Here is a 24,662-nt window from a genome sequence, read left to right as displayed (position 1 = left end):
TTCTGAGCTATGATTAATCTCCCGAATGAATGTTTTTCCTCCGACTGTCGACGGAGCTGGGTTATTAGCATTATCACTTCATCGAAGACATCTGTCCATGTGACGTTGAATAAAGAAAAAAACAAAGTATTGAATAGACGCATTGAAAGCCCAATTACTCTTGTGGCTATGTAGTTTTATTTTTATCATCATTATTATTATGTTTTTGGTCTTCAGACAAGTGTATGAAGGACGACTTAAAGGTTTCTTCAATTCTCTCTTAATCAGACAAAGTCAAATTAATGTTAGCTGTTTGGCTGTTATGGGGAGCGGTTGGGAGGGGGGGGGCAATAATGAACGGAATTTTATAGTGAATCCTAATCATTTCTTTCAAGTAGGTTAGGCGATGATAGTTGCGCTTTTCTCCCTTAAATATTCGGCTGAAGAGAATGATATTACACTACGCGCAGAAAGGTAAATGTGTGTACTATGGTAAGCTTAGATGTACTATGGTAAGCTGATATGTACTATGGTGAGCTGATATGAACTATGGTGAGCTGATATGTACTATGATGAGCTGATATGTACTATGGTGAGCTGATATGTTCTATGGTGAGCTGTTATGTACTATGGTGAGCTGATATGTACTATGATGAGCTGATAAGTACTATGGTAAGCTGATATGTACTATGGTAAGCTGATATGTACTATGGTGAGCTGATATGTGCTATGGTGAGCTGTTATGTACTATTGTAAGCTGATATGGACTATGGTAAGCTGATATGTCTATGGTGAGCTGATATGTACTATGGTAAGCTGATATGGACTATGGTGAGCTGATTTGTATTATGGTGAGCTGATATGTAATATTATGAGCTGATATGTAATATGGTGAGATGATATGTAATATGGTGAGCTGGTATGTACTATCGTAAGCTAATATGTACTATGGTGAGCTGATATGTAATATGGTGAGCTGATATGTACTATGGTAAGCTGATATGTACTATGGTAAGCTGTTATGTACTATGGTAAGCTGATATGTACTATGGTAAGCTGATATGTACTATGGTAAGCTGATATAAACTATGGTAAGCTGATATGTACTATGGTGAGCTGATATGTACTACGGTAAGCTGATATGTACTATGGTAAGCTGATATGTACTATGGTAATCTGAAATGTAATATGGTGAGCTGATATGTACTATGGTGAGCTGATATGTAATATGGTAATCTGAAATGTAATATGGTGAGCTGATATAGACTAAGGTAAGCTGATATGTACTATGGTAAGCTGATATGTTCTAAGGTAAGCTGATATGTACTATTGTGAGCTGATTTGTACCATTGTGAGCTGATATGTAACATGGTAAGCTGATATGTAATATGGTGAGCTGATATGGACTATGGTAAGCTGATATGTACTATGGTGAGATGATTTGTACTATTGTGTGCTGATTTGTACTATTTTGAGCTGATATGTACTATGGTAAGATGATATGTACTATGGTGAGCTGATATGTACTATGGTAAACTAATATGTACTATGGTAAGCTCATTTGCGCTATGATAAGCTGTAAAAGAATGATCGCACCGACCGTGGACGCCATGAATTTGTCAATCTTAATAATACCAGCAGAGTGGGAGCGATGGGAGGTGATTGGTGTGGGGAACGTGAAAACGCAAAATTTGTTAAATGTTTGTTTTATTTCAGCTATTTCGAAAGTTTCCAAAAAGATTTGATGAACGTTATAAGAATCCGTGTTGGTACGAAAAGTCAAGGTTACGATGTATACCTTACTTCTATCTAATTGGAATGCCAAAATGTGGTACTACAGATTTATGGTCAAAACTTGTGCAGCATCCTCAAATCCAGGGAACACCAAAGGAACCCCACTGGTGGTCTAAACGGAGATTAGGATGGACAGGCCTGCCAATACACGGCAGAGAAGGTAAGTATGTCGAAAATCAATAGCTTATTAATATTTGCTTACTCTTTTCAAACCAGAAACATGTGTCGATGTCTTGAATGCATGAATAGGTGATAGCGTGTGAAGGTTCGGAATCGGGGACTTAAGAGGTGCTACGCTCAATGTCAGCTTGCCATTCTACTTTTGACTGCTATCATTCTTGGAACATTTTAAGAAAATATAACAAACTTCGATTTGTATAGGTTAGCATACGCTATAAAGATAAACACCACACTACATGCATGCAATGGATGTCGGCACAATACCACCCAAGAGTCGAAAGCACATCATGATTGTTTTCGAGATCCACCTTAGTAGGTTTCAGATCTATATCATTTTTCTGCAGGTCCAATGGCATTTGAAGTCAATAGAAGTATGTGTATCTCAATTGTTTGGTGAAATATGAATTTTTATTTTCAGTGGTAAAGATTCGGAAAATGACGGGTGCTGGGAATGACGCACCATTTGAATGGTACCTTAATTGGTTTAGCACGTTTGGTGTAAACAGCATACAGCAAAATAGAGACAAAGTCCTCGGTGAGTAAAACAATCACCCTATACGACATTTTATTAACTACAGTCCAGACTCGAGTTGGAGCCTTTTCTTTATCATAGTGTACCAAACACTACTATGTGGGTGGTTAAGGAGCCCGGAGGCGTCGAAAGGCCAGATCGGGCCCAGCAGATAATTATTCCACTACGAATTGTCGAATTTTTCCATAGGTGGTACAGCATACTATGAAATAAGACTACACTATACTTTATTCCATATTTTGCGGACCCCACCGTATTTTCCAGGACCACTCTATATTTTCCCGGACCCCCTTATTATCGACCTGGCCCGGGGACGTAGTCCCTTGAATTCCCCGTCGGGGTCACAAGGATGCGTCAAGCTTGGTAACTATGAAACTTTTTGGATCGTGTTCTGACTTGTTACTTAGATAATTTTACGGTAATTGTAATACTTTCGATAATTAAATCAGTGACTCGAGTCTCCGTTGATCCGCAGTACTAGTTTTGCCAACCTTTGGGTGTTCTAGGTTGTAATCAGACATATTGTTAAACGTGGCCTTGAGAACTTTTAAGTCCAAAGAAGTCCATATTCAATTGTATAGCTAAAGTTTCTTTCATCGACCAATTTCAATAAGAATTCAGTGTGTGGAATGGTTCAGTCGTTGTATATCTGGACAATACATAGGAGACCCCCTCCCCCTCCCCTACCACCACCACCAAAGAAAAGAGAGATGTGTGAATATTCGTGAACTTCAGAGAGCCCGTAATTCAGTTTGAAACTTCATTCACCTTGAAAAATAAAAATGTTGCCATTTGTAACAGGTATAATGGTTAGATCTTGAGGATTTAGTGATACACTGTAAACATAATCTAGTCAAGATGACTAGAGTACATTAGTCCAGACAATGCTTCTATCGACCAATTAATTCTAGTCACTTGACTAACTTTTGGTCCAGTGACCAAATAGTTCTGGTCATATGACTAAGTAAACCTGGTCACATGACCAGTTTTTACTAGTCATTCAATTATGCCTCTATCGACCAGGCTTTAGTCAAGCGACCTAAACGCTTAGTCAAGATGTCAATTGACTAATTCAATTAGTCACATGACCAGTTTTTACTAGTCATTCAATTATGCCTCTATCGACCAGGCTTTAGTCAAGCGACCTAAACGATTAGTCAAGATGTCAATTGACTTATTCAATTAGTCACATGACCAGTTTTTGCTAGTCTTTCAACAATGCTCTATCGACCAGGCTTTTGTCAAGCGACCTAAATGATTAGTCCAGCAGTCACTTGACTAATCCAGTTAGTCTTGCCCATGGATAAAAGTAGTTTTTCTATACTAGTTTTATATGACCCACCACGGATTCGAACCTGCGACAACTCCCTTATAGGTACAAAGCTGTCTGTTGAGCTAACTGGTGGGAACAATTCTTGGATATAAAACCTGATTGGGCCTTAACCACTGCTAGACCATCAAGCCCTCTCACATGAAAAAAAGAAAGCAAGAATTTCTGTATTAATTTGGAATCACATTTTATATTTTCTCTTAAACACTACATATGCTTCACCTCAATAGTAAGTACAAAAGAGTGTCTGATTTCATCAGTAATTGAAGAACCAGAAAACCCAAAGGTTTAGTGGTTCTGATGCCGATGAGAGTTTATGAAATAAGATAAGTCAGAATTTGTTATTGTTATATACCTGTATTGTACTTATTGCCAGACAACTGAAACCAAACTGAAGCTGATCAGACATAAAGTTGTCAGTTGCACTCATGAATATAAATGAAATCTCAGTTTCATGTGGCACTACTGTACCAACCTACCAAGTATGAAGGTGATCAGACATATATTTGAAAAAAAATATCGACATTTTAAGAATTTGATTACAAGCCCCACCCACATATTCATGTACTGGACAACAAAAAACAATGAGGTCCATGTAATGATAATGTAGCATATCTACAAGTTATTCAATACATTTACAGTAATTAAATATATTGTTTTTAAGATTATACATACACTTGCAAACATGCTAAACTGTAGATTACCTGGCCATCGTAAGCAAAACCAAAAATTAATGCCTTTATTGATGTACATATAAAGTTGAAAAAAAGTGATATAGTTGACTCTAGGCATTTCACCACCCCACACCCCCTCTCCAGACAAACACATGGGGATCATACGACACAACCCATATCCCCAACCCAGAGCGGAACCCTTACCATCATACCACCTGCAAGCCTCACCTACCATCCTACAACCCTGATCCCAATATCACCCTACTCATCTGACAACCCCCCCCCCCACCTGACACCCATCAGATTTTACCAGTTTCACACCTTACTACCAACACATTAATCTACCCCACTCACATAAGATTTCCCTATACTCTATAGGTTCATGTACAGTAATACCAGATTATTAAGTTCATTTACTATTTTCACTATAGACTATCCCTTTAATTGTCTGAGCCAGCTATTTATGCAACATACATATACACCCATACCCACACGCAAACTTGATCAAAACATACAAACATGCCAACTCATCACAACATACACATTTGCCAACTTAATTGCAAAGGTTACTTTTTTTTCAGTCCAGTTTAATTTGTCACTGGACTACTCCTTTAATGGCCTGGCTAGCCAATTTCATGGTTTTATAAAGCAAAACAAATATAGATAAGATCAGCAAGCTCCCAGGAACCAGGAAAACATGTCAAACGTGACGAATGACAGGAGTTTAGGAATTCGGGAAAACAAATGCTATATGGCCAACAAACACATGAATATTAATGAGGTTACATGTTATTTTCACATGAAAATGTAACTATTATTATCCACCACCAATCAACAAAGTATGGAGATGATCGGTTTTACCGTTGCAAAGTTATTGACATTTTAAGAATTTCACTTTAACTGCTGCCTACTCATTAATATTCATGTCATGAACAAAAAAAAACAATAGGGAACATCTACTAATCATGGAGCATGTACTAGTTCAAAATGACAGTAATTCAACATTTAATTTCTAAGATTTCAGGTATACAAGCTATTTCTAGCAATTAAGGATTAAGCCCCACCTACTCATGAATATTAATTAGATGAAATTCCATTGTCATGTGACAATGAACCACTTACATCACCATACCAAGTATGAAGCAGATCGGACATACCGTTGCGAAGATATTGACATTTTAAGAATTTTACTTTAAGCCCTACCCACTTATTAATATTCATGTGATGGAGAACAAAAACAATAGGGACCATCCACACATCACCAGTCCTATATGACATTGATCCAATGTGTCGTTGTTGAGATATCGTGTTTACGAGCAAGCTGTCACATCACACACACACACACACATACATGTTTGTGTTTCGTTCAGACCGAGGACCCCATTGTATTTTCCATTGTTCAAATCCACGTACCGTAACATTAACAATACCCCATACAATAGAATTCTTCCGAGGACGTGGTGATTCCTTAGAAATCACAACCGAGGACCTGAAATTGCTTTGTTCAAGTCCTCGGTCAGATAGCAAAACAAACGCACCCTCACACACGCCAACTTGATCGCATAGGTTACTCGGCCTTCGGCATCGTAACCAAAAATAACAACATTTTGTAAGTCAAAACTAACACACGCAACAGCTCAAATGATAATGAAAAAATTTTCAATGACTTATTATTTGCAAGTTAGTTACAGTTTTATAACACCTTAGCCTATTTTGACTCATATATGCTAGTGCAATTGATAGGCAGTATTCTATGTTATAAATGTGATGACAGTTTGAGCCAAAAAAACTGTACAAAAAATGGTAGGTGACTGGAGCAGTAATTAGGCCATCAATTTTTAGCGATTTGCATGTTTAGCTTCTCCAGAATTTTATTGACTGATTTATCTGCCGGTGTAGTATCATCAACATTCAAAATGATTTTTTTAAAAACTGAAGGGTTTTCTTCAGCAAAGGCTCTATGCCATATTTAGGACATAGAACACTGCCAAATAATTGCACATGGCTGCGAACAAACTTTTCAAAGTAGCTACTTGCAAGGTTTCCACTATCACAGTGTACTCTGGAACACCTTCATCCTCTGTCACCTGGATATAAACTGGCACGTCTGACAAGTCTGTAACCTGCAAAGATATTAAGGTATATGTATTCAATATACAGCGCTTTCCAGTTTCAGAAAATGGGAGGGGTGGCTGATCGACCATGATGGCCATGAGTGACCAACAAACAAATGTACTCCACCAACGAAGGATGATATAAATAATAGCAGAGTATAAATGAAACAACAGAGCTAAATGGTGCACTGGTTCCGTGTATTTTAGAGAGAAATGAATATTTGCCATGAGTTATGACATCTTGTTACAGCTAATTACATCATGGTAGGGATTCATTCCACTAGATGATTTTAATACACTTGGGGCTGATCAGGAAATCCACATTGGGTTATGGTTACTGCAACTACAGATTGAAATCTGTCCAACATTCTGTTCCAGTTATCACATACATACTAGTCTATTCTACCTTTGTGATGATGCCCTTACTATATTTACAGCTATGAACACTCCCAGGTCATACATGTGATATTTAGTTAGGGAATAATGATCAGATGTGCGGGCCTTTGTTGCAGACAGAAGGTTTTCAGGGCCCAAATATTTCAAGGCCCCAGAAATAAGGATGCCAAAAGATGCCCCAACAAATGTTAGGGCTAAACCAATTTTAGGGCAAATTTGTATGAAAAGTATCATTTTGAGTGATTTCATAAATTGGCCCATATGGTCTACAGGTGACTTAGGCCCCCAAATCCTAAAAACCCAAAGGAGGCACTACCTAAGTACCACTGTGAAAAATGCTCAACACTGCACCATAGAATTCATAGGAAAAGAAACATTTTGTGTGATTTCAGGCGGAGTTCAGGAGTTCAAAATGGCCCATATGGCCCATACATGACCTTTGGCCTAAAATTCCAACCACCCCAAAGGAGCACTACCAAAACACTATCGTGACAATTAAACTCTAAGCATTGTGACCATACAATCTGTAGGAAAATATTAATTTTGAGTTATTTCCTGAAATAGCCCATATGGCATCAGACCTAAAATTGCTGAATACCCCAAAGGAAACACTACCAGGGCACTATCATGATGAACCCTCGACACTGTAACATACAATATCAGACCACCTCTGATGGCCTTGACCCATAGTTTACATACTGTTGATTTAAATAATACATTGGGTACTTACACTATCCTCATCTGCAAATACAATCATAGCAACCAACTTCTCATTCAGTAGAGTCGGAACTGACAGAATTGCTGCATGCATTCTAGACTCTAAAAGAAAAATCAACAACAGAATGTTAAAGCACTCATAACATCATGACATTTCAGAAGAGTGATATTATGTCATATTTGGTAACATCGATAGGACAAAAATATCACAGATTCACTCATCTGCAGTCCGGAGAGCAATACTCAATACTCGATAAATTGCTTAGGTGATAATATTAAAGTAGAGTACTAAATACATCACAGGTCTTATTTTCAGCAAAGATATTTGTATCATTTGATAAGGTCTAGGCTACTTAGCTAACTAATATCAAGTATGAGCTCAACCCAAGCAAGCATCTTTAAGTTATGCCAATTGTTCAGTTATTTGTCGTGGGCCCCTACTGGCATGGGCCATAAAAAATGATTGCATCCATGTCATTGTTTCAGCTTGAGGGATTCAAGACAATGATAACTGATAAGGAACATTTGAAGCAAAATATAGAAACATTAATGGAAAAATATCAAATACTGAGATTGTATTGAAAGAGTTGCTCCATTTGTCAAGAATATGTATCAGTTGTCAAACTCGTATCTTGGACCCAAAACAGATAGGTTTCATTGATACCTACAGATTCCTGAAGTCCGAGAACATGTTTTCCCTGAATTAACAACCATATATCATATTCTGAGGTCTTCAGTAAAATGAAGATAATAGAGAGCAGACTAGCAAGCAGATTGACACATGAAAATTTGAACCTCAGGATTCAGCTGGCAACAGAGCATGAACTAGTGTGAAAGTTGAACAAGGAAGATATTATTTGAGAATATGCAGACAGTGATAAATTGAAATGCCTCTTGTTTCCAAAGTAGAGTAAGTAGACTAGATTTCCATATACTCAGCTTGTAACAATGTAACATTGCATCATATAAATGGATCAAACTGCATATCGTGTAGCCTATAATACATATAGGCATATAGGGAGAAGTGGGGGCAGGTTGTCACATACCACCTACTTCCACCCATGGATTTGCATATTGAACAATATATTTTTGGAAATTGGAATAGACATTCTATATCCATATCCATATCCATAACTTCAAACATGTTATAATAACCTTAATCATAATAAAACGTTTTTATATAGGGCATTCCGTCCAAGACCACAATGCTGCAATGCACTGCACACAGAAAAAATATAATTATAAAAAACATTACCCATATTGCAAATATAAATGCTAATTCAGAGTTGATTTTTTTTTTTTTTTAACAATCGAATAAATTTTGCAATAATCAAAAGTTCAATTTCCTCTCAAATGTTACGTAAATCTTCCAAAAACATCTATACCCACCCATATCACATACGAGCAGTCAGCCCAATGATTTAATTTGATTTCGGGACAATCAAGGGAAGTCAACAGTCTTGAATATAATTTCAAAATTAGGCCCTTTATCCCCTCCACTAAGGGGCCCATGATACTGTACCAATTTCCCTTTGTTGAACACAGACACTTGTTTGTACCAAATGAAGTACTTCACAGCCATAATTTATGCAATCTACCGTCAATACACAGCCTGTCTCGTTATCATCTGAGCACTTGATTGTGTTCATCCATGATCATATCTGGCAGTCTGGGTTATCTGTGGTACAGGGCCTTTCACAGGGTCCATCCTGATCCTTATTCTACTGAACTTAACTGAACTCTGAGGGGATTCTAGCAGGCAATTTCTAGAATTGTTCAATTTGTTTTAGCATGATAGGCCTCATGCCATACCGGTGTATGTGACAAGGATTTTTCTCCCTGAAAATACAACCCCCCCCCCCCAGATTTACTGAAATTGCTTTGATACTTGATTGAGACTCTATTTTATAAGGAACTGCTTGATTTCAGAGAATATGCTGACCACAAATTCAACTTTTCCTGCCAAGAATTAGAAAAGTGATTTAAATCAGTGATTTAAAAAAACCACTGATATAAATCAGCATAATTTAAAATCACACAACCCTCTGCTAGTAAGTCTTAACAAGGTCCTAAATTTACATATAGATTTAGCATTTCAAACATGTGGTGGTAGTTGGTTTCAGAGTTTAGCAGCTGCTGAAAAAAGAACTCTCACCGTAAGTAATGGTGCTGACATTTGTACAATAAGTGTTGTAGCAGCATTTGACCTGAGAATATGTACCGGTTCATTGATATTGAGAAGTTTACATAGATAGTATGGAGCAAGTTTATTTAATATTTTGTAGGTCAGAAGCATTAACTTACACATGATACGCTTCTTCACTTGTAACCAGTGGAGATTTACAAGGATGGGGGTTATGTGTTCACACTTCCTAGATAAGGTAACCAACCTGGCAGCTCGTACAACGCTGGAGCTTATTTGGCAGTCCATAAATGAGTCTGTTGCAAGAGTCAAGATGTGAAGAGACAAATGCGTGCACTAGCCTTTTAGTGCTACCACAGTCTGAGTATGTACGGATGCGCCCTATTTTCCTCAGACTGTATGATGCAAGACGACAAACGTTAATGTCTAATGAAGGTGTTTATTTTTCACTACCATACATCTGAATGGTTATACCCCTTACCAAGACATATTTTGCATCCACCCCTGCCTCAGACTTTGCTCGTAGTCCATTTTGAAGACCCAGCACATACCTGGGTGATGATCACTTGAATAGTGAATTACAGATTGAATTGTTACTAATGTACCTTAACGGGCACCCTCGTCCTTCTCCATGGATGTATCTATGACAGTGGGATGCTTCATCTTCAAAGTGCAGCGGATTATGGCATCTCCATACTTTTCTTCACCAAGCAACTGTGCCATTGTCGTCTTTCCTTCAAGTCGCTTTAATTCAAGTAGTATCTATGGTTAAATGAGATCAATTAGATTATACAGTACATATGGTAAATTCACCTGAGAAGTTAAGAGATCGCTTAGGACTAACACATATTCGGGATTATGTTCAGAGACGTAGATTGAGATGGTTTAGACATGTCGAAAGGGATGGAAGATGCGAATTGGTAAAGAAGTAGAGAGAGACTACTGTAGCTGGTCAATGTAGGAGCAGTAGGCTCCCCAAGTCTTGGGATGAGGACATGAGGTTTTGCGGAGTGATCTTGCTGATAAAGGTATAGATCGGGCTCTAGCTCAGAATAAAACAAAGTGGTTTTCTTTTTAAGGGGGAACATCCCCCCTACAAATTCCCAATAGCGGTATCAGCAAAAAAAGTGTGGGAATCCTGCAATCGCGCTGCTTAGCGCAACACTGTCTTGAATTGATTTTTGAAAAACAAAGTCGTGGTTCGAACAAGTGGTGGGCATAAAGTGAATATATTCAAATGTCCATAACTTTTGAAACCACAAGATTGAATTTTACTTTTACGCAGACTACTGTATAATAAATAATATCTACAAAGACATATTAATACAGTACCTCTTCATCTTCAAATAGCCAAGGATAGACTTTCTTAACCACTTCGCTAGTAGCATCCTCTTCCACAATTAAACGACGTCTATCTGCCAATGTGATAAACATACAACTTTTGTCATTTGTTCGCATCCCTAATGTTCATGTGCATATTTTGTACAGCATGTGGGTAAACATGTACGGTACGATACCAGTCACAATTCAACTATTTAATCACATCCCATTACTAAAATGTACAGTAGAAATGGAAGTGAAATTACTATGCAGTGATACAGAAGCCTGAATGCATTTGATACCTGTATGGAAAAGAAACATGTGCAAACATTAATCAATCCGCTATGGTAGCTACATTTTCATTTGTCAAGTGTACAATGATAACCAAATACATTTATGTTTGAAATTGTAGTATTTCCAAAAAGTTGAATGAAACACCCCGTAAAAGATGTCCTATTTTATTTCCAATGGAATTAGGGTTAGCCTAGGGGGATCAACTGCGGTTCACGGTACCACATGTAAAGCGAGGAATATTCCATCTTGAAAAAAGCCTAGTCCAAGGCTATATGACTCCCACAAACAGCTACAACAAATTAAACACCCACCCACCTTTGTTCTGAATCGGAACTGTTTTGTACAAATTAAAAAATAGCAGAAAAAATTGTCCCAACTCATGCCGCTAGAATATATAACAAATTTTAGCCAAAAATTCCGGACAAGTCAGTGCAATTGTCCAGAAATATTCCCCCTCTATATTACTGACAACTAGGCCTATAAATTGATATGACACAGCTGTGGCAGCAATAGGCTGTTAGATTGCTCCAAGGTCCCCAATGTTTATTTTGGAAGGGGGAGTGTAGTCTCCTGTGAATTGTTAACGGGATTGTTGGATAGGATGGTCAGTGGACAAACTGGTAATAAAAGATTGGCGTCATGTTCAGTTGATGTTTCGTATGAAACATAGGCCTAGCCTCTGTATTTTATGAAAACTATTTAGGGCTAGGCCTGGGGGCGGGGGCTATAGGGCCCTAGGAATAATCAGCTTATTTAGTGTAACAGTTTCGCACGCAACTACACAATCCCATACACACTATTCTAGTTAATTCGTTATCTTAGGGTGACCCTAATTGGAGGCTAATCCTTAACTCAAACCTAATCTAGGTATAAATAATATGGCCTAGGACCTAAGCCTAGGCTATGTCCCCCCTGAAAGTGCAAGAGAAACACTGCTGTGAATTTATCCCCCTAAAATATTTCAAGAATAATATAGCCAAGGTCCTATCCCCCTAAGGCTAAAGTTTCTAATACAGATTATAAATATTAAGTTTAATTTAGGTTTGTTATTTTGTAAAGAAATTATCCATTGCAAACATGAGAAACGCGTGCATACCGGGGCCACCATGATACTGTAAATATACGGAGGCCTACTGTTACGATAAACTGTGCTGTACAACTACTACAACTACAAGGCAGCTTAATAGACCGGCAGCCTAGTGCACTTTGATCAAACGAACGAGGTACCAATATCTGAGTATTGGAACATTTGTGGAAAAACCCAATATATACAAAAGTGGATGTCTGCCGTGGTCGCTCTGCTGCATGTGGCCCCTGGGGCCGGTTAAAGGGGGCCCAAAAATGCATCTGATCAAACGAACGAGGTACCACTCGAAACCAATGTCAACTTAATGCATGAATGCCACATAGTACTGAATGGCCCATGCCAGACAAATTTTCTGCTGCAAAGGGCCCGCCAGACGCCCAAGAAGGGCCCCTAAAAAAATGCATCTGATCAAACGAACGAGGTACCACTTGAAACCAATGTCAACTTAATGCATGAATGCCACAAAGTACTGAATGGCCTATGTCAGACAAATTTTCTGCTGCTAAGGGCCCGCCAGACGCCCCCAAATATGGCCCAAATGCCCATTAGCGTAGCATTGACCCAGATTAAATATGCAAGGTACCACTCAAAACCGGTTCGGAATGCTCGGGTTGATCTTACAGACTATGGAAATCATCATGCCAGACAAATTTTCTTCTGCTACAAAGGGCCCGCCAGACGCCCCAAAAGGGCCCCTAAAAATGCATTTGATCAAACGAACGAGGTACCACTTGAAACCAATGTCAACTTAATGCATGAATGCCAAAAAGTACTGAATGGCCTATGCCAGACAAATTTTCTGCTGCTAAGGGCCCGCCAGACGCCCCCAAATATGGCCCAAATGCCCATTAGCGTAGCATTGACCCAGATTAAATATGCAAGGTACCACTCAAAATCGGTTTGGAATGTTCGGGTTGATCTTACAGACTATGGAAATCATCATGCCAGACAAATTTTCTGCTACAAACGGGCTAACAGACACACTAAAAGAGGGCCCCCAAATGGGCCATGATCAATCATAGTTGGTACCACACAAAACCAATATTAAATGCAAAGGTACTTTCCACAGAGTAAAGAACTGCCAATGCAAGACAAATTTTCTTCTGCATAGGTCCCACTTGATGGAAAGTATAGGTGGCCCAATGCGGCCCTATATGGGCCTAATGAATTGTATATCGATGCAGACTATATGTGTCTTGTGACATGACATTTGTAGCATTCCACAGAGTAAAGAAATGCCAATACAATACAAATTTTCTTCTGCAAAGTGGACACCACATGTAAAAAAAATTATACAGTTTAAATAGTTAAGATACCACAAGAAACCAATCTATAACAATCAAGAACATCCTGAATTATTCAAATTCCTTCCCGCTACATAGGCCCATGGAATAATGAGATTAGTATACTAGTAGGTGTATCAATTACTGAACATTTCATTGAGCAAAACAAAAATGACGCGAACTCAGTCTTTGAGGGAGATCCTGACAGTTATAATGCATTCTCAAATCCATTCTTTTTCCTTTTATCCATTCTTTTTTCTTTTATCCAGACAGTACTTTGTATCGTGAGCAGTGTTTAACTTGGCAGTTACTTTGTTTCGCTGGAAACACTGGAGCAGATTAAAATCAGTTTATGTATTGTAAATAAGAAACCCAAAATCATTTTGTATCTTGAAACACTGTGTTTACGTTAGCATTGTAAATCTACAAAGTTTAAAATCTTGAGAAAGAACGCTTAAGTGTCATCTTAAGACATACATGTAGTCGAACAAAAGAGATTGTTTTGTTTCTTAAGCTCAGACAAAGAAACAATTATCAAACAATGGTGAAAATGCTTTATAACGTGTACTTAACGATAAAGGTTTGGGTTGAAACTGTCCAATATGGTTTTTGAAAGATACATAATTGAAGCATATAAATGTATATGTACCTTTATGCTAGGTACACTCTTTAAAGGACTTAAAATGCTAAGATTGAACAAACAAATACTGATATCACCACGTATGACTCCATTCCTTGATACAAAATATAAATGAGTAATTGGCCTATATTACTCCATCTTGGTCTTTTAGAACTTCCATCATTACACTAATTCAATTCGAATAGCTTGTAACAAGTCCAACAAATAGATGTGGCATCCATTTTTCAGAAATATGAATGCTAGATGAGGGTTTTTGTTTTCATCTATGAAGGAATCTTTTACCTTTCAAGAAAGTCATCTTGCTAGTTTAAAATGTACTAAAATCATAATTGGCAAAGATAGTAACAAAAGATCACTATGTGATTACTCTGAACATGACACATGTTAGGTTCGAAGTATAAGAACTGAGAATTCATGTCTCTTGACAGTGATTAAACACTGGAGTGTGCGATGTAAAAAGACACTGCATTTGTCATTCAGACAGATCTCAAAAGAATCATTAGTAAGTTTATGAAAATTAAGTATTCCCATGAACTTGATTCTAAAAAGACATTGGAAGCTCAAATCTATGTTTCATCGTCGGAGTCATCACTCCAAGATGGTTCAGTACTTGAATCATCGGCATCAAACTCGGAAGCCACGTCTGGTCGGCTACTTTGAAAATCTTCGCTCAGTTCCCCCTCTTGGAATAGATGATCTGGGAAAGCCGGTCCCTCAAACCAGTCAGGGCTGTAGCACCCATTCTTGCTCTTCCAACCGTAGTTCTGTGGATCCAAGCCAGGCAAGACTCTTCCTCAGAGTGTTAGAATTATAATGTGGGGAACTGTAATTTTTGCCCAGGCCAGCAAATCCCAAAATATTTAGAGGCTTAGGTGAAAGTGTTATCTTTATTTTGCTTAGAGCAGCGAATAGCTAAATAAGATAAAACACTGGTCTTGTGTACAGTAACTCCAATTTATGCTGGAAACAATATAACCATGAGCTTGAAATGTCATGTTACAAGGCACATATATCCAATTCTTTAGGCCCATATATAGGGCCACATTGGGCCACCTATTCTTTCTATCTGGTGGGACCTATGCAGAAGAAAATTTGTCTTGCATTGGCAGTTCTTTACTCTGTGGAAAGTACTTTTGCATTTAATATTGTTTTTGTGTGGTTCCAAACCGGTTTTGAGTGGTACCTTGCATATTTAATCTGGGTCAATGATACGATAATGGGCATTTTGGGCCATATTTGGGGGCGTCTGGCGGGCCCTTAGCAGAAGAAAATTTGTCTGGCATAGGCCATTCAGTACTTTGTGGCATTCATGCATTAAGTTGACATGGTTTCGAGTGGTACCTCGTTCGTTTGATCAAATGCATTTTATGGGCCCTTTTGGGGCGTCTGGCGGGCCCTTTGTAGCAGAAGAAAATTTGTCTGGCATGATGATTTCCATAGTCTGTCAGATCAACCCGAGCATCCCAAACCGGTTTTGAGTGGTACCTTGCATATTTAATCTGGGTCAATGCTACGCTAATGGGCATTTGGGCCATATTTGGGGGCGTCTGGCGGGCCCTTAGCAGCAGAAAATTTGTCTGGCATGGGCCATTCAGTACTTTGTGGCATCCATGCATTAAGTTGACATTGGTTTCAAGTGGTTCCTCGTTCGTTTGATCAAATGCATTTTTATGGGCCCTTTTGGGGCGTCTGGCGGGCCCTTTGTAGCAGAAAATTTGTCTGGCATGATGATTTCCATAGTCTGTAAGATCAACCCGAACATTCCAAACCGGTTTTGAGTGGTACCTTGCATATTTAATCTGGGTCAATGCTACGCTAAATGGGCATTTGGGCCATATTTGGGGGCGTCCGGCGGGCCCTTAGCAGCAGAAAATTTGTCTGGCATAGGCCATTCAGTACTTTGTGGCATTCATGCATTAAGTTGACATTGGTTTCAAGTGGTACCTCGTTCGTTTGATCAGATGCATTTTTTTAGGGGCCCTTCTTGGGCGTCTGGCGGGCCCTTTGCAGCAGAAAATTTGTCTGGCATGGGCCATTCAGTACTATGTGGCATTCATGCATTAAGTTAACATTGGTTTCGAGTGGTACCTCGTTCGTTTGATCAGATGCATTTTTGGGCCCCCTTTAACCGGCCCCAGGGGCCACATGCAGCAGAGCGACCACGGCAGACATCCACTTTTGGATATACTGGGTTTTTCCACAAATGTTCCAATACTCAGATATTGGTACCTCGTTCGTTTGATCAAAGTGCCCTGGGCTGCCGGTCTATAACGTCATTAGGTTTAACGTTAGGCAATTCGCCTATAGCTACTGCATGATAGGCCTAGCCTAGGACCTAGATCTTAGCTTGTTCGTACACAAGTTGGAATAATCGAAAATACACACTTTATGGTCTAATATACTATATACTTTTTAAGTGACTAACAAACGACACTGGCCAAAGGCCCAAAGAAAACTGGTCTAATATACTAACCTTGCAATGGTTACTGACAATATCACTGGATGATCATATTTTTTTTATTTTTCGTACCGTAACCGTCTGGCTGCTAACTCCCTGCTGTACGTTCCTTGCTCGTCGTGTACGTATGTGTACAATGTACTATAGTTCAGTGCAGTACGCTAGGCCGTACCGTGGCGCTACAATTGTTAATATTTCCCCGCGCTTTTTCATGTGACGAATATATCAACCTGATTGACTAGTGAGTTTCGTCCCAGTGCTGACATTTATTGTAGGACCAGATTAAAATAGAACTGTGACCATTATGTTCTGGTCAGGCGACCTTTTGGGTTAGTCGTGAAGGCATCTCTACCAAGATTATGGCGGGATAATCGTTGACTAACGTAAACCAGTCGATATGACTAGACTTTAGCCTCGCTTGACTAGATTGTGTTTAGAGTGTATTAGAGGATGATTTTTCTCGTGGTTAAAATGACGCTGTTTGTATTGTCACAGGCGATGGCTCCGTTACAACTTCTTGGGACATAGGAGAGAATTGGATGACCTTATACCCGGAGGCAACTGAACCACCATTCGTAATGGCAGATCTCCTTCACGAATTTCAACCAAATGCTAAAATAGTGGTCATTTTACGAGAACCAGTCAGTAGGTAAGTGTTGTATGTTCTTCGTTCTTGTATTTGTTGTTGCGAAGAAATCAATGTATGGAGTAGTTAGTGATAAAGATGATTTCATATCAATCTATATAGTGGTTTCCGTGATCATTGCATGTTGAAATGTGATTACTTATTCTGATATTCTTTCCGTGTGCCAAGAGCTAAGATAGTGGTCATCTTGGGTGAACCCCTAATCTGCGAGGACGTACGAACTTGTCCCTAATCCACCTCCGAATATGAACCTATGCTTGACGGTTGTCTACGAGAATGAAAGAAGGTGTTCCATAGGTGTTAGGTTTCCCTTTGGTTGAGGGTGGGACCGTGAGGTGGTCTCTATATGTCCGAGGGTGACCATACCTGATGGCAGTGTAAGTGGGAACTCAAAATTTGTAGTTCGTCAACGTATACTTGTCCGACTGTGACGGACCGCAGTGATAGCATGAGAATATCTCGACAGGGTAATACCATGGAGGTACGTCCATGCTACTAGCATGCGAGGTCCCCATTGTGCGAGGTCCCGAATGTTACTTTGAATGTTCCTCACACGGATAGCCTGTTGACGTACATTATGCTTGAATTGCTACACTTTATTACATTCATGTAACAATTTTCATTCACTTCTCTGTCTACTGATGAAATCTCATTACTTTCATAGTAGTTTGTCAAGATTTTTTATGATGGTGTTGGAGCACATGGAAATAAAAATGTTATTGGCAAAATAAAAGATATTATGCCTATTATGCAAGTTCTAAAGTGGTAAATTTAATTATTTTACAGACAGTACTCAAGTTACTTATACTGCCATGGAAAGAACGCAGACGACTTTCATCGTCAAACAATGAAACATCTGGAATGTCACGCAGACTGTGAAAGTAAACATTCCCTCCGGTATTGTGCATATGCTATAACTCAATGTGTGAGTATATACACAGAAACCTTCGCGTATACGGTTACACTGTAGTTAGTTGACGTGATAGGCCAATGCCATGCCGGTTCAAATTGTCAGCTAAACTTGGTTGATACGGTTTACTGATAAGAAATGCCAAGTCTATAACAGCATTTCACAGCCAGAGTAGCCTATATTACCAATGTATTGGACTACTGGCAAGAAAGGGCCAAATGCCAAGTCAGTTTCGGTTTTCAAACAATGTAATATCACTGACAGAATAGGCCAAATACCAAGTCAGTCTCAAGCAACGTATAGTTTTTGTAGTTTAATTTAGTGTCATTTTGTTTTCATTTAAAGCCAACGTCAGCCAAATACTGCGTGGCTTAAATCTCTTGCTCTAATCAGCCAAATACTGTTTGGAATTTATAATGCTATACAGCTATCAGCTACGCGCTACCCGTTCAGTAAGCACACACAATAGCTAAAGCACAATGATTTTCTAAAGCGGCAAATACGTCCTCTCTTCTCGAGATCTAACTGTACACTGAAGCGTACCATTTTCCAAAGTTTAGACAGGGAATTTAGACTTACTAGAGTACTTACATAGTCAGGCAATTCACTCACGTCCTGTACCGATTTAAACTTTTGCTGTTGTCTTGTTTTGCGTATATTAATTCAAGACTCGGGAACTCACGTCGTGAAGTTGACTTTAAAGTACCCATTCCACGAACGAATTCAGATTTCAATTGAACGGCTAACGAATCTTGGATAAAGTAAACACGAACCCAATGTAGCGTATGTATCATAAGTAAGGTCAACATGTGTTCCAAGCATAAAAAGTAAAGTTAGGGCGTTTGGAAGGAAACCTCGTAACTAGACTTAACTAAGTGTCACAGGTCAATCAACAACTAATATTAATCTGTTCGGCTTAAGCACCATGCATGTTTCAGTGACGTCAATAAATTCATTCATGTTTCGACTTTTAAAGACACGTGGACCTTACCATTCTTCTGATTCAGTGTATGTCTTCCAACTTCCAAGCGATGGTCATTACTGATGCTGATGTCACGAGCAATCTGATTGGCTGAAAATTTCGTAATTGCAAACCTGTTTGGGGAAAAAATCGCTGCCGGGCTATCTTTACCACATCACGGGGAATCCACATATACCAATTTAAATCGACAGATACCGATTCATATTAACATAAACCAGATTAAACTGGTATATGTCGAATTAAACTGGTCACTTGCAGTGTTCTCCTTAGTTTGATAACCTTACCGGATAAATGTGGAAATACAATAACCGATGGTAGTATGTAAAAATCTGCGCTCAACAATTTCCTTCAAAAATTGGTTTTAAGTTTCTTAATGTTAAGTAACCACACAGAAAATCTGCTTACTCGTCTGTTAGTAAGATGTTATACCTTTAATGAGTAGGGATGCACCTCAACTCGTAGTGCGACTCTTATTTCACAAAATATGCGCATACATGTACTTGCAAATTTTAATCAGTACTGAAAATACATGGGGCAATGTGTACAGATGCTAGACGCCGAATTGTAAGGTAGTCAACTAATTGATCTAATTCGTAAACTGACTCATGCATTGAGTTTCGATACTTCCTTAATGCTTACAATAAACGATGTGAACGATGTTACTCATCGTGAGTAGATTAAGAATGTTGTAGTTGGTCGAAATACTAACGTGACACGTACATTTACAGATTGTTTCCAAGTATTAAGAGTGATCAACTAGTGATTCTACAACTCTACATAGCGATCATAGCGATTAAACTACCCGCCTCGTAATTGTGCGAACTGCCTTTCGTAGAAGTACTGCCCATGCCATTCAGTTAGTACTATGTATTACCAGAGCGACACAACGACCAAGACATGCACGATAAGACACAACTGCTCCTTCTAATTTATGGACATATTTGTTGATATTTTGGAAAATCAAGGTAAGTTGTCATGTGTTTTGTTTAGTACTATGATGTATGTTATTTTTAGGTAGTTAAAATATATATTTTCTAATTTTGATGCAATTATATCACATTATTCTGAACATCTTACTGATCATTAGCGGGAGAGGCCTCGTGTTAAACTCTGCGGTTAGCCTAACGTATTGAGTCATGGTTCAACTACAACGTTGTTAACCCAACACAAAGCTTTTGCACTGATATGCCTGATTTTGGAACCAGTCATTTCGTCCAAACAAAGTCAGCTTACAACAAACAGCCCAATTAGTGTAGCAAAGTTAGTATTATTGCGGAAATACACGGCAACAACCGAATTTCGCCTTTCCAAATAGTCAAAGGTAATGGCGGAAAAATATTACTAACAACATGATCATCACATGACTACTGGCGTACTGTATGCTATGGAAGCAATCTCCATAGGCCTAAGCAATTTACGTTTAGTTTGAGGTTTCCTTTGCACTGCAGCAATGCACTGCATCGAACGTATGTAGGATCCAAGTGCATATTATAAGTGATTCTGTAATAAGCCCGCCAGCTTAGGCCTACACGTACTGCCCAAGTTATAAAAGTAGTATGTGAAAGTATTGGACACATTATTATGATGTGATTGGTGTGGTAACTACTGTGACTTGAACAATGTAGTCAGCGTTACCAGCGGCATATGCCCAAAAAACGCTAGATTTGCAAAAGTAAAACCCCAGCAAACGCTAGATATAGATTTTCATGAACATATGTAATGTAGCCTATTACCTTCCATCACAAGTTGCACTTAATCATATGATAGACAGTTTTATGATTATTTTAACAAATTTCAAGTCATAATTGCTCAGAACCATAACAAAACAACTGTAGAATCAACAAAATTACAACTAATTCAGACGGAATTTAACTGCAAGAAATGATTATCGTCTCAATCAGCGGTAAGGCTGTGTACGTATAAACTCACACCATAGCCCACAGTTCCGCTCCTCACATTTTCTACATGCACACGTGCTGCACATGTACTGGTAGTGGTACGGACTGGTTTGATACAGTAAACTTTTTATGTGCAGTGGTGTACGGAGTAGTATAATTAGTACAACACATGTAGCAACAGCAAACCACAGGGAAATTTGAACAGCTGATATAACCTTTTCAAGCCTGCGCAGTATGTTATACGTGCAAGCAGACTTATGAAAATAAATCGTTCTAAAATGTTAATGTTAATATGAATCATCTGGATTGATGAGTGTACAGCTTTAACCATAGACTTACCCTAGTAAATAAGGTACACATACAGGTCAGTGTTCAAGTGTAATTGAGTACTGTAAGATACATGTACTATGTACAGGCCTGTGTTTCTAGATTATAGTGGCTGTTTTATATTATTGGCATAGACATGTGGTGCACATGGTGTACTACACATCAAGGTGCCTAATTTGACAGCCACTTTCAATTTAAAAAACCTGCTTGCCTTTTCTTGCAAATCCAGACAATCATTTGTGTCCTTATCTTGTCATGATAAATATATTTCACTACAGTTACCAACAAAGAGTCACTGACTTCGAAGATTTCCTTTAGGAGGATTTCCTTGCTAACTAAACCTGGCCTCCTGTTCAACACTAATGAACTGTTTCTGTTAAATTGCACATTATGAAAGCACTTGAATTAGAGTTTAACTTTCCATGGTAGTGCCTTTGCTTTGTTTAATGCAAAACTTTGTTATGCCTCTCATTTTCAAACAGGTGCTGTACTTCAAGGGCAAGCAAGATTTCTTCACATTAAAGTTGGTACATTCTTAATTGGCCTCCCTGAATTGATTGAAAATTTTAGCTGGAAGAGTCCATTGTGACAATACTGAAATACTTTCTAAAGTCTTCAACTAAGAATGGCTTCTTCTTCTTTCAGTCTTACTGATTCAGAAAATGTGTACACACAGCATTCAGGCATCTTCAGATGCTGCCATTGTAGATATGAGAGCAGAACTCGAATTAAACTTCTTAACCATCTTCAAATGGTCCACTCAGGAGAACAGAACTTCAGAGTTTTCTGTGGAATTAATCATTGTGAAGCCTCATATAGTATTGTCAATTCTCTAAAAAAACATATAAGAAGGAAACATGGCAAGAACTATCTCCACACCTGTGGTTCAGAAAGATTGACAACGTCGGGCCTCTGTCCTCAGCGCCATGTCTCATTGGATCAGGACCGAATCACCTAAGTGCAAAACACATTCAGATTAAGGCGGAGAACAAAGTTGTGTGTGAAGTAGACTCAATCATGGAAGGGTTTGAATGCTTGATTGTCGCCTTTTATACATTCAACATCAGCTTCCCAAAGAAAAGTAAGAAGACTTTATTTTTCCTGGATTTGTTATTGGGCTTTAAATCCAAAAAGATCCCAAGATCTGTTGCAACTTTCGTAACAAAATATAAAGACTTTTAATGTTTATATGATGCAAAGCTTTGCTACCTGAGGATTTTTATCTTTTTGTGTTCATTACGTTTACATTTTTGTTGCACACTGTTGCAATATTTCTTGCCTTAATTAGATCACTTATGTACTTGTCGAGAGAAGACATTTCTATTTGTTTTGACGTAGAATGGGGACTTTTTCTGAATTTTGGATAATCAGAAGAAATCTCTTTGTGGGATAACAGGATGGAAAGCTCAAAGCATGTTCAGAGATTCATTGCAAAGGAAGAGGTCGGTATTTGTGTGATTTGTCATGGTGGTTAAATTATACCATCAAAATAAAGCAAGGGCTGGTTTACATAGAGACCAGCATTAGTGTTTCAGTCTGAGCTTGCCTGATTTGATCGCGAAAGTAAAGATAAGTCAAGGCCAGAATTAATTGATTTTTTTAAGCTTGATTGATTACCAAATGATTAGCATTACTGATTCAACAGTTCCAAAATACATATAAGTTTTCTGTTATTGCATTTGTTTAAATCAAAAGCTAACAGTATCACATTGCAGGATGTGCATACTTAAAGAAATCAGTGTTTTAAACATTTTGTTCTGTGTTTTGTTCATGGTTGTTTATTTATCTGTGTTAGTCATTTATCTGTGTTTCTTGTATTTCACCTAATTCAGTTTATAGGGTTTGTCCTTGCAAATGTGTCGGTGAGGTCTCATTGAGTTTAAGTGTATAAAGTAGCAGTTTTTAAGTAAAAGTTGCCAAAAAACTTTAGAGACCTATTGCAATATTTATAAGAACCTAAGAAGATGGATTTTGTCAACTGACTTTACCACAGTAGCAGTTGTGTTTCTCTCGAAGTTAATCGTAATTTCTCATGCATTTTGCTGCTTGATTATTGCCAGAGGTTTAGTATGTCATGGGGAAGTACAGCATCAGTTTATTATCATATGTATCTTAAGAACTTCATTATCAAAAACATGGTATTTGTGTTTTGAGATGTTGGAATATGAAAGTGTTCTTTACAAGTTCAATAAAAAGAGAAATAAACTCCAAATTTCTGTTTGTTATCATCGCTCATCTGTGTATATCTACTAACTACCATATCAGTACTATAAATATGTAAGTTTACATGCCTTACCATGTAATGTTACTACTTTGGTTAGTGAAATCAGGGACAACACTAAAAGCAGTACTTTCACTATCTGCCTAGTAATTGTAAACATTTAAACTAGTAAATCAACTCCTCCGAATCAGTATCTTTACTCAATACCGGCAAGTATAAGTACTACCACGGATAGTAAAATCAGGGATCTAAGTTTACTCGCATTTGTGAGTACTTGTGTTTTCTGTGCACGAGGAGGGACATCACGCTGGTTTAAAAATTACTTCAGACTTCGAGAGGTGTTAGAACAGGTTTCCTGTTAATTACATGTAAGTTTATTATACTCTACTAAAAGTTTAAATGCTGTAAGCTTAAACTTCCATATGCATCTCAATTTGAGACGATGCCGATGACATGGTTCAATTTAACAGTGAAACTACCAAGCTTACCTAGACAAAGGAAATTAATAATGTTTGATTCTATTAAAGGCAAATACTCTTCAAAATATCTCAATGCTTTTCTGGCTTTCATTTCAGTTCCACCTAAAAAATAATTAAGCAAAATTTACACACCTTTTACACGGGGGGTGGGGGTGGGTGGGGGTGGGTGCATGAGTTCAGGTAGACTTCACCTTTAGTCGGGATCAAGGATCTAGCATCAACACGGTATGACACACCTCTACGAACGATATCACTCAC

General features: G+C 38.3%; 1 protein-coding gene and 1 long non-coding RNA gene across 4 annotated transcripts in view; one reads left to right on the top strand and one right to left on the bottom strand.

Moving 5' to 3' along the window:
• LOC139962836 (carbohydrate sulfotransferase 15-like) overlaps nucleotides 1-24,662 on the top strand; it is a 32,085-nt gene that overhangs the window by 5,368 nt on the left and 2,055 nt on the right. For 2 of the 3 annotated variants that reach the window (XM_071963211.1, XM_071963202.1), the window contains exons 3-6: nucleotides 1,696-1,933; nucleotides 2,372-2,488; nucleotides 17,437-17,590; nucleotides 18,374-18,512. In XM_071963211.1, coding sequence (XP_071819312.1) covers nucleotides 1,696-1,933; nucleotides 2,372-2,488; nucleotides 17,437-17,590; nucleotides 18,374-18,512 — 648 coding nt within the window. The remainder of the gene's footprint in view (nucleotides 1-1,695; nucleotides 1,934-2,371; nucleotides 2,489-17,436; nucleotides 17,591-18,373; nucleotides 18,513-24,662) is intronic. The other variant, XM_071963219.1, reaches the window with a different exon arrangement.
• LOC139962871 (uncharacterized) lies at nucleotides 3,978-17,426 on the bottom strand. Its single transcript, XR_011791386.1, has 5 exons — nucleotides 16,957-17,426; nucleotides 11,192-11,274; nucleotides 10,465-10,621; nucleotides 7,730-7,818; nucleotides 3,978-6,612 (listed from the first exon to the last, which is right to left on the bottom strand). It is a non-coding gene; the product is annotated as an uncharacterized lncRNA (long non-coding RNA).

The sequence above is a fragment of the Apostichopus japonicus genome, chromosome 3 (genome assembly GCF_037975245.1).
Source record: "Apostichopus japonicus isolate 1M-3 chromosome 3, ASM3797524v1, whole genome shotgun sequence".
NCBI lineage: Eukaryota > Metazoa > Echinodermata > Holothuroidea > Aspidochirotida > Stichopodidae > Apostichopus > Apostichopus japonicus.
This window is presented reverse-complemented; position numbering and strand designations above follow the sequence as displayed.